The sequence below is a fragment of the Hemiscyllium ocellatum genome, chromosome 16 (assembly GCF_020745735.1).
Source record: "Hemiscyllium ocellatum isolate sHemOce1 chromosome 16, sHemOce1.pat.X.cur, whole genome shotgun sequence".
NCBI classification, from domain to species: Eukaryota; Metazoa; Chordata; class Chondrichthyes; order Orectolobiformes; family Hemiscylliidae; genus Hemiscyllium; species Hemiscyllium ocellatum.
In genome coordinates, this window is record NC_083416.1 from 23660612 (window position 1) to 23672640 (window position 12029).

General features: G+C 39.0%; 1 protein-coding gene across 1 annotated transcript in view; it reads right to left on the bottom strand.

Moving 5' to 3' along the window:
• The window catches only part of ctnna1 (catenin (cadherin-associated protein), alpha 1), a 159610-nt gene that overhangs the window by 92809 nt on the left and 54772 nt on the right, over nt 1-12029 (bottom strand). Inside the window, exon 7 of the mRNA XM_060837081.1 lies at nt 9788-9991. Coding sequence (XP_060693064.1) covers nt 9788-9991 — 204 coding nt within the window. The remainder of the gene's footprint in view (nt 1-9787; nt 9992-12029) is intronic.

Sequence of the window (12029 nt, forward strand, 5' to 3'; positions counted from 1 at the left end):
ACAGGAGCACGAGGGATAAGGCAGATGTAGAGGAAAGCAATCAAATGGAAAGACAAACAAATTAGTTATTTGTTTTTAAAATTGGTTTTACAGCAAAGCATTACCTTTTGGTCTTTGACCTCTCCACATCCATCACCACAAAATGACCATTTATCAACATACGATTTTGCATTGCCAGTAATATTCAACAGCATATCCGAATCATGCAATCTTCTCCCTTTGTAGTGACATCCAATTCATGAAGGATAACATGACAAATATTACACCAGATTACAGCTAACAAATTTATTGAGGTAAGTCACAAAAAAAGGAAAATGCTACATTCAAGTACCCTAAGCCACGTGGGTTCCAATATCAATCCATTTCTGGAATTTGCATATTGGATTTTAATTTTAGGAGATCTTGAATGTCCTAAATAAATTACTTGTAATCAAGATATTGCTAAAATTAAATCAAAGCAAATATACAAAGTGATGCTATAACAACCTTGATTTTCATATTTCTGAAAAACCCTCAAGCCTTACAATAACTGAAGTTATACAATTCAGAGGAAAAACATATTTGAATTATTAGCAAATACTGTTTAATACCATTTGGTTTTATTTAATAAATGTAATGTACATTGCTTTCAAGTATAAAATTTAACGTCATCTACAAATGAAAATACCCAAGACAATTTTACATGTCCAAAATTTGAGATGATGCTCACGAAGACCACCTTTTAGGGATCATATAAATTCACATGTAATAATAAGCTGGTTATTGAGCAGCTGACAATGATGAGAGTTTATATTTTTCATCAGACAAACAAGGCAATGTCATTCAAATTGCAAGTGAGGTCAGCATTTCAAAGTGTTACACACTTTCTGAACACACTTCACCCCATGAATTGACCAATCCTATCCATCCAGTCCTCCAAACATCCCCTAAGCAGCCCCAATTACCTTTGTACAATGTTGTTAGCCACTTAGATCTTAAGTTTGGAAATTCCCTACACCTCTAATTTAATTCTAAGGCATTAGCTGAAGTGTACCTTTTAGATCAACTTTTCAATCACATGCCTTAATATTCCCACCTTTTGTTTGATGTCTATTTTTGCCTTGTACCCCCACAAAGCAATTGGTGTTTTCTTTTTTAATTTTACGTAATTATATTAAAGCAAATTGTACTCTTATTTTGATTAAAGAGCAAAGAATATTTCTCCATGAAAACACCACGCATTCCAATTAATTAGGAGTCAACAACACAATAACAGGAATTTATTAAACCTCAAAAGAAAAGCACATTATAGTAGGTCTAATGATCAATACAAAAGTGCCCATAAACATTTTCAATATATTCAATGAGCTACAGACATGCTTTAGCCAATCGGGCAAGTGTTCAAGATCTGTCCATTTTCTGAGCCTAGCACTAACAAAATCTTCCTCAGCAAATACGAATTGCCATGTTTTGAGTCAACGTACACTGCACCACTTATGAGTGAACATAAATTACTATTTGCTGCACAATGAGACAGGCTGAGGTTTTAGAAAGCTCAAGGGGTCAAGGACTGAGGCAGCAGCACCACACAAGTATTCATTACTGCTCACCAATAAATCTCAAAAATGCTTACTAGAAAGGACTTATTGATCTCATTTCTCATCAGCAAAATACATTTCTAATGTATTTACTGCCAAACACATTTAGCAATTCTTTTGCAACAGCACTTGTAAGAATTTTTTTTTGACATAAAATGGGACAAGGATAGTTAGTTCAATTAATGTTATTAACAAGTGGTTACAAAAAAATGAAAGGCTTTAAATGTGTGTGTTTAAAGTGGACCTTGATCTGTCAAGCAGTCTATATGCAGGTAGTTGTATAGTTTACAGATATAATGCTATTTGGTACAAACCTGAAAACTTGCATTTCCCAACCATCCATCCTCAAAAAGCAATCTGTGCTGTATCTGGAAATAACAACAGTAGCCTTCCGTACTAGTATAGTGGTGAATAATTGAAATACATCGGTCTTCCTGCTCTAGCTTCTGGACAACGCAATATAAGTAATGGAATTTTACTGGTGTCAATTTATACACAAGTAAAGTGACTTGAATTTCAAACAGGACAGCCCAACACTTCACTGTACATATGACAAAATCTAATTCAAGACTAAATGTGGCAAGACTACAGAGTTTAGATCCGATTCATTAGTTGTGAGATTGTTTAGCTCGGTCTTGTGCTGCTTATAACGTGGCACACAAGCAGTTTAGTTTGGTAGTTCAAATGGTTGACACCTCATTCTTAAATGGGCCTGGTGCTGCTCCCAGCAGCGGATTGTAGACAGAAACGAAACAAAACTAACACAGGTAAAACATTGATAATGAAAAAATTGATGCACCTTGAGTGACAAATCCTCAACTCTGAATTTCCACTCAAGGGAGTTAAATGAAGGGGCGACACGCTGGCTGTTTTCTCTGGGTACTCCAGTTTCCTCCCACAATCAGGTCAGGTGGATTGGCTTTGCTGAATTGCCCATAGTGTTAGATGCATTAGTCAGAGGGAGATGGGCCTGGGTGGATTGCTCTTCAGAGGGTCGGTGTGGACTTGTTAGGCTGAAGGGTCAGCTTCCACACTGTAGGGAACCTACCTAATCAAGAAAACGTAGTGGAATATACTGTAGATGTCCTAACTATGATCTTTCAGAGTTCCCTAGATACAGAGGTCATCTGGATTGGAAAATCATATGTCACACTGTTTTTTAAAAAGAGAGCAAAAGAGGAAAAGCAGGGCAATACAGAAAGTTAGCTTAACATCAGAATGGGGAAATTGTTAGAACTTATGACCAAGGGTAAAATCACTGAGCACATCAAAAATGTTCCATTAATTGAGGAAAGCCAGCAGGGATTCATGATAAGTCAGTCTTAGTCGACAAACCTAAAATGATTTTTTTTGATGAGGCAACTAAGGTAAAGGACAAGAGAATGTCTATGAATGATGGTACATGGACTTCCAGAAGGGATTTGAAAAAGTCCCACATAAGAGATTAACAAAAGGAGACGCCCAACAGAACTGAGGGCAAATTGCTAACAAGGCTAGTAAACTGGTTGAGTTGCAGTAGTTGGTACGGCTGCCTCACATCACCAGGGACCCAGATTTGATTCCACCCTTGGGTGATGTCTGCGTGGAATTAGCACATTCTACCCATGTCTGCATGGGTTTCCTTCAGATGTTCAAATTTTGTCCCATAGTCCAAAGATATGCAGGTTAGGTAGATTAGCAGTGGAAAATGCAAATCTGGGCACGACTCCTTATTAAGGATACACTGACCTTGGAGGAAATACAACATAATTGGAGTGCTGAAAGGATCGGTGTTTGGGCCTCAACTATTTACAATGTAATCAACGACTTAAATGAAGGGACCAATGCAGTATATTGAATATGATCATAAAAGCCAGCTAGGAACTTAGGTTATGACAATGTAAAAAACCTGCAAAGATATCTAGACAAGTTTAGTCACTGGAAAGAACATGGCTAATCAAATTTAATGTAAGTGTCTATAATGTAGATAGGCCAACAAAAGGAGAGATAAATTTGGATTTGGTACTGGGTATTGAACTGGGCCAGGTGTTAGAAGTGGAGGTCGGTGAGTACTTTGGTGATAGCAACGACAATTTGGTTATGTTTACTTTAGCAACAGAAAGGGATATGCCTTTACCGTAGGACAAAAGCTATAGCTGGAAGGAAGGCAATGATGATGCAATATTTAGGATACACAGGATGGGGGAGAAAACTGCAAGGAATGGACACAATTGAAATGTGGATATTGTTGAAGGAACAGCTACTGCATATCCTTGAAACATCTGTACCTGTCAGGCAGGGAGAAAGTGATCAAGCAAGGGAACCGTAGTGTGCTCAAGAAGTTGAATTTCTGGTCAAGAGGAAAAAGGAGGCTTATGTAAAGATGAGACGCGAAGGTTCTGTTAGGGCGCTTGAGAGTTACAAGTTAGCCAGGAAGGACCTAAAGAGAGAGCTAAGACAAGCAAAGAGGGGACATGAGAAGCCTTAGGCAGGTGGGATCAAGGAAAACCCTAAAAATCATTCGATAGCTAGGTCAGGAATAAAGAATTACTAGAGTAAGATTAGGACCTTTCAAGGACAGCCGTGGGAAGTTGTGCGTGGAGTCAGAGGAGATAGGGTTGCTAAATGAATATTTCCTGTGTGAATAATGATGAAAGAAAAAAACACCACAGGTTTGAGCAGAATACTGAGATACAGCCTATTAGGCTAGACAGGATTGAGGTTCACAAGGAGGTGGTATTAGCAATTCTGAAAAGTGTGAAAATAGCTAAGTCCCCTGGGTGGATGGGATTTATCCTAGAATTCTGTGGAAAGCTTGGGAGGAGTTGGCTTTGGTCTTGATCTCACCACTATCTACAGGAACAGTGCCAGAAGACTGGAGGATAGCAAATGCTGTCTCCTTGTTCAAGAAGGGGTGTGGAGACAACCCTGGTAATTATAGACCAGTGAACCTTATTTCAGTTGTGGGTAAAGTGCTGGAAAAGATTATAAGACATAGGATTTATGGTAATCTAGAAAGGAATCATTTGATTAGGGATCGCCAACAGTTTTGTGAAGGGTAGGGCGTACCTCACAAATCTTATTGAGCTCTTTGAGAAAGTGGTCAAACAGGTGAGGGTAAAGCAACTCATGTAGTGTATATGGATTTTAGTAAAACGTTTGATAAGGTTGCCCATGGCAGGCTAATGCAGAAACTACCAAGGCATGGGATGGAGGGTGATTTAGCGGTTTGGATCAGTAATTGACCAGCTGAAAGACAGAGGGAGGCGATTGATTGGAAATATCTATCCTGGAGTTCAGTTAATAGTGGTGTACCGCAAGGATCTGTTTTGGTGCCACTGTTGTTTGTCATTTTTTATATATAAGCTGGATGAGGGCATAGAAGGATGAGTTAGTAAATTTGTGGATGACACTTGTGGGCGGCACGGTGGCACAGTGGTTAGCACTGCTGCCTCGCAGCGCCAGAGACCCGGGTTCAATTCCCGCCTCAGGCGACTGACTGCGTGGAGTTTGCACGTTCTCCCCGTGTCTGCGTGGGTTTCCTCCGGGTGCTCTGGTTTCCTCCCACAATCCAAAGATGTGCGGGCCAGGTAAATTGGCCATGCTAAATTGTCCGCAGTGTTAGGTAAGGGATAAATGTAGGTGTATGGGTGGGTTGCGCTTCGGCGGGTCGGTGTGGACTTGTTGGGCCGAAGGGCCTGTTTCCATACTGTAAGTAATCTAATCTAATCTCAAGATCAGTGGAGTTGTGGACAATGCAGAAGGATGTTGCAGGTTACAGAGGGATATAAATAAGTGCAGGGTTGGGCTGAGCAGTGGCAAATGGAATTTAATGCAGAAAAATGAGGTGATTCAGAGTACAGAGTACTGGGCTAATGATAAGATTTTTGGTAGTATGGATAAGTGGAGACATTCTTTGTGTCCATGTACATAGATCCTTGAACGTTGCAACCCAGGTTGACAGGGTGGTTAAGACATATGTGTTAGCTTTTATTGGTAGAAGGATTGAGTTTCAGAGCCATGAGGTCATGTTGCTGCTGTACCAAACTCTGGTGCTGTAGCATTTGGAGTATTGCATACAGTTCTGGTCGCCACATTACACGAAGAATGTGGAAGCACAGTAAAGGGTGAAGAGGAAATTTATTAGCGGAAGGTTTTATGAAGAAAGGCTGAGGGACTTGAGGCTGTTTTCATTCGAGAAGGTTAAGAGATGACTTAATAGAGACATACAAGATGATCAGAGTGGGTGGACAGTGGGAGGCTTTATCCTTGGATGGTAATGGTTAGCACAAGGGGACATAGCTTTAAATTGAGGGGTTAGATATAGGGCAGATGTCAGAACTAGGTTCTTTACTCAGGGTAGTAAAAGGGTGGAATGCCCTGCCTGCATCAGTATTAGACTTGCCAGCTTTAAAAGGGCATTTAAATGGTCATTGGATAAATAGATGCATGATAATGGAATAGTGTAGGTTAGATGGACATCAGATTGCCGCAACGACTTGTGAAACCACTGAGGGCCAAAGGGCCTTGACTGCACTGAAATGTTCTAGGTTCTAAAAAATGAAGTATTCTACTTCATCTTTCCCATTGAAGTGAATTTTTTATTGTGACATGCAACACTGGAAAACACTGATCTATTTGTACATAAATCACTCAGTTTAACATGCAGACGAAGTAACTGCATGCTACATTTCATTACAGGTTGTTGCAATACGAAGAGCAAATAATTCATATCACAATTATGTAGGGCTTTGGTAAAATCACACCTGGTCTACCATGTGATAATCTGTCTTCATCACCCAGTGAAGACAATTATTTATAGTTAACCTGTATGAATAGGTTATGACATCTCCAGGGCACACCTTCCTTACACTGTAACAATCAATCATTCAACTAGGCTTGATTACTGGTAACATTTCCTGCAAGCTGCAAGGTCACTTAGAGCACCAAATGGTGTGTGTGGGCACTAACTCCATGCCGACTTTAAGTTCCAGAATTCACTGTCATGCACAGACCTCAGAAGTCTGCACATAAGAAAACAAAATTAGAGGGAAAGCACATTATATGAAAGGATTTTTCCATGTGATGCAGTGATTTAAAAGCCCTGACTAAAAAGGGAAATTGAGAAAGGAAACAATCCCTTCCCAGTTTCCAAGGCAACAAAAATCTAATGGGATGACTTTATAACCAGATTCAGATGATACAAGGTCTTCTGAGCTCAGTTGAACCTTAATAGTTCATTAGTGCAGTACAAGTAAGTTGAAAATGGCAGAGCTGGATCCAGGAGCAGAGAATAAGCAAATACACACTTTAACTATAGATGTTTCTTTTATGTTACTTGATGACGACATTGGTAGATCTACACAAGCCAGACTGAGTTATCAAGTTCTGTAAGCATACCATTTTTGTGACGGAGATTAATTTTATTTACCTTTATGCTGAGTGGACCAGAGAGTCTCTTCAAAACATCAATGTTCATTACATCTGTCATTTAACATGCTCAGTATAGAAGCATTCCTTATATCTGAGGAGCCTACTGGGTAGCCAGGGCACTTTTAAAGTTATGCTAAATGCAGAAACAAAACGTGCCATTCCACTGTTATTGCATAACTGTTGAGCTTAAGTACAGCTAAAAGAAACCCAAAAAGAAATGGGGCTTGAAGAAAAGTAGCGAACTATAGCACAGAATCACAGCTTTGTACTCAAAATATTGAACAATATTACCTCAAACATAAGAGTGCAATGATAACTGCAAATAACTAAAGCAAAGAAAGCAAATGAACAAACTTATCTGCGCTAACCTTACAACTGTAAATACATTATACTACATCAAAGTAAACAATAAGGAGCAACAAGATAGATTAAAAAGTAGCATCCAGATAGTTAAAGCAAGAGTTCACAATATTCTGTGTTTATACTTCTCTCAACATTTCTGGTTCAATGTAGTAAGACAAGATTTGAAGTTAAAAGATTTTAAAATTGTAAAGCATAAACATCGAAGATGATGATTAGTATCAACTCAGGATAGCAAATTCACGTTAGAACTAACTGCTGTATTTTCACGTGAAACAATACATCACAGGGGGATTGTGGAGTTTCTTGAACGAAATAATAGATCGTAACTTGCATTTCATATAAACAGGTAATTCCAATAGTTAGTCAAGGTTCTATATTTTGATTCTACATAATTAATCACGACAACCAATGCAAATTGCTACTCTCAAGGAAGTGTCAAAGGCATGAATTAAAAGTTAATCAGCTTCCCTTTGGAGTTTATAGCCACAGGCTGACCAAGCAAATGAGTGTTGTTTTGCAGTCCACAAATTTCTCTGAAGTGACATGCAAAGATGCAAACTAATAATAAATCAAATCTTCAAACTGCAATCCTGGCCCTACCATCTTAACCTACGACAATATTCAGGATTTGGTTGATATGTGGAACCTAAGAGCACAAGGGGATCTTGATCAGCTAGGTCAGTGGGTTGACTGGCAGATGTAGTTTAATTTATATAAAAGGTGAGGTGCTGCATTTTGCTAAGACGAACAAGGGTAGGACTTACACAGTTAGTGGTAGGGCCCACAGTAGTGTTGTCAAACAGAGGGCCCTGGGGGTTAGCTTCTTGAAAGTGGCATCACAGGTAGACAGGGTAATGGTGATGGTATTTGGCACGCTTGACTTCATTGGTCACGCATTGATTTTAAGAGTTGGGATATCTTGTTGCGGCTGCACATGATGTTGATGAGACCATTTCTGGTGTACTGTTTTGGTCACTCTGCTATAGGAAGGAAGGATGCTATTAAATTGGAAAGGGTGCAGAAAAGATTTATAAAGTATGTTACCGAGACTGGAGGGTTTGAGTTATAAGAAGAGCCTAGATAGGTTGGGTCTTTTTTTCCTGGAAGCGTAGAGGTTGAGGGGTGACGTTGTAGAAGTTTATAAAATCGTGAGAGACATAGATAAGGTGAATAGCTAAGGTCTTTTCCCTCGGATAGGGGAGCTCAAAACTAAATTTAAGGGCAAGAAGGAAAATTTAAAAAAGGGATCAGAGGGCAGTATGTGTGCAGAATGAACTGCCAGAGGAAGTGGTAGACGTAGGTACAGTTACAACATTTCAAAGATATTTGGACAGGTACACAGATAGGAAAGGTTTAAGGATGTTGGACAAACAGAGGCAAAAGGGACTAGTTTAAGAAACCTGGAGAGTATGGAGAAATTGGACCAAAGGGTCTGTTTCTGTGCTGTGTGATTCTATAAACCATCATCTCCAATGAGATGCTTCCTAACAATCTACCTGACACTCAAAATACTACCATCGTTGTTGATGGTGGAGAGATTCAATCTTGGTTTTACCACTGACCAGAAAGAAAACTACACCAGTCATATAAATATTGTGGAAACAAGAGCAGGTCTGGGTTGAAAATGGAACAGTGAATAACTCAAATTCAAACTGCCCCAAACCTATCCATCATTTATAAACACACAATGAACAATGGTCTGCTTTTATAGTGGTGGCGGTTTAAGTACTGTTAAATGAATTTTTACGCTGTGATAAAAGTGTGGGGCAGCACAGTGGTTCAGTAGTTAGCACTGCTGCCTCCAGTGCCAGACACCAAAGTTCCATTCCATCCTCAGATGACTGTCTGTGTGGAGTTGACACACAGTGTCTCCCAGTGTCTGCATAGGTTTCCTCTGGATGCTCCAGTTTCCTCCACAACCCCACAAGATATGCAGGTTGGGTGGATTAGCTACAGTAAGTTACCCATACCGTCCATGGGTGTGCAGGCTAGGTGGATATGCCATGGGAAATGCAGGGCTACAGGGATAGAGCAGAGGAGTTGGGTTGTGTGGGATGCTGGGAGAGTTGATATGGACTTGATGGGAAAAACAGCCTGTTTCTACAAGGTAGGGATTCTATAATTCTATAAAAATGGCAAATTAGCATTCAAAGCATTCCACAGAACTACTGTATCAGCAAGTAGTCTAAGTTAGCTGGAGACTTCCACTCAGATCAGAGATGCACGATACTAGGGAAGAGTGAGCTTTTAATTTTTAAAAATAAAAAAAGTGATGATGGCTGGTTTGAAAAGAAAAATGACAGTACCTGAGGAAAGAAACTCATGTACAAAGTCAGTCCATATAAAAGGATCAGAAAGAAAGTTAGATTGTTAGCATTTTAGTGGAAATGGATGACATTAAATTTAAATCATGATTTAAATTTTATTTGACTCACATTGCCCATATATTCAGAAAGCAGATCCTGCAAAGCCTGTCTCACTGCATTACACTCAGCCACGATGCGCTCACGTCGATCATCACGTGTGCAGGATGAGTCTGCCATTAATGCTGCTCCACTAATAATGCTCTCAAGTCGTTCTTCCAGAGATGGTCTGAAACGTTCCTCACTGAAGCTCAGGGGATCCACAATTATTTGTTTCTATTGGGACAAAGAAAAATGTTTAGTAAATCTTGAATTCTTTAGCCTTTCTTCAAATATCATTTTATGTTTTCTGTAATCATACTATCAGGAAATTAATTTTCATTAAGAAACAAGTTGGACAAGAAAGTATAGCACAGTTCTGCATTTACGGATTATTTAAAAACCTCATTTTCCATCTTTCATCAAAAGTGACAGCACTGTCGTTCTTTACACAATCTGGAACTCAAAGCCTACTTCCTCATTTTTTGAATGGAGCTTTTCAGAACTTCAGAACTTCCTCCTAAAATACATGCACGTTCACAGACTGCTCAAACACTTAAGTTCAACATTCAAAGGTGGAACATTCATCCCTAACAATTAAAAACTTTGAGAATTCAAGAGGCATGCATTTCACAGTATCGTAACTTTTGATTAACTCAAATTAAATCAGCACGATGTGCGCCTCATTTCAGAAATGAAACATGACCATAACTGCGCGTGTGCTCGAAAACCAAGATTTTATGATCCAGCTTCACAGCGTAAAATAAATTTTCCACTTCTTTCATACCAAAAAGTATTCTCCTCTGCCACCTCTTCACCTGACATAAAATTCAACTTCAGCCAAGGGCTCTTTGTCCAGAGGTTTCACCATAAGGTTGCAAATGAAGTATTCTTGAATTTCACTTTCCTTTATTCCTGATTGAATACGCATATTTAAGAAAAGCTAAAACCAGCTCAACTGTATCAAACTGGCTTCCATTAAAGCAAGGCAGCACCTCAAAATTTAAAGGTGAGCACCGATTCTTTTTGACTAACAGTTCAAATTTGTTTTTTTGAAACTTTCCTTGCTTGGCTTTTACAAAGAAAAACACAAGCAAAACACATCAGTGCTAATTGATTCTTGTATATTGGTACACAATGTGAAAGTGTTAGGAGTCACAATTATTGGATGACGAAGATGACAGGTATAAAAAGAACAGACAGGTAAAATGTGCAGGTAACAGTGGCAGAGAGAGACAAAGATTTTCGGCTGGCAAGCCACTCAGGAAATAAAAAGTCAGCAGGGCTGAGGTTGAGAGAACTTTTATTAGGGAGCTAAATTATGAGAATGCACGTTGTCTTGTAGCAGCTGCAATGTTGTGGTATTTAGGAAATGAATACTTTTCTTGTGTATTGTGGTTTAAAGCTCAAAGAGTTCATAATTGAAAATTCTGACGAATCCCTTCTAATTTTGCTTCTGTACAAGTCCAAATACTCCACATCACAAATATAGCAGGCATTTATGTCACACAGCAATAAGTGAAAACAAAAGTGTCATGCTGAAAACTAAAACACACACTTTGGGAAAATCTCGATAACCCTTCAAAGAAATTATTTCTTGCCCTTCCCTGTATAATAGGTTAAATAATCAAAATTACCAAATGGAGGAGTTATACCCACAATTAAAAAAACAAAATGGATACTTGCACTACACTTCCATCTTAACAGATACAAATGTCTGATTGAATTCTTCTGGATTACCCATAAAAAATTTGTACCATAAATGCAAGTAATGTGCAGGTATGAAATAGTAGCTGTGATCCGTTATGCTTGCATAACATCAGTTTAAGTCAATGATAATTTTCTGTGTACTGTCCCTAAAATAAAAGGTTGTTTTGATCTGTCAAAATTAATGGAGATGAAACCTTTAGTTATTTTCAGTAGGTGTCATGACTGATACAGGAGGATACACTAGGAAGCAACTACTCCACCAGTCACACTAAATGGTGTTGACTCATTTATCAAAATGGTCAATTGATCTCCTTTTCATATTACATAACAGGAGACAAAGCAACTCTCCACTGCTCTTCGGACTGGAGGCCTGTCACCAGCCATGTAATGCAGGGATCGGGTCTGGGTCCACTTTTGTTTGTCATTTATATGCATAAGTTACATGAGAATATAGGAGGCATGGTTAGGAAGTTTGCGGATGACACCAAAGTTAGTGGCATCGTAGCAGGTGAAGATTTTCTAAGATTACAAAAGGATTGTGACCAAATGGATCAACAAGCTGAAA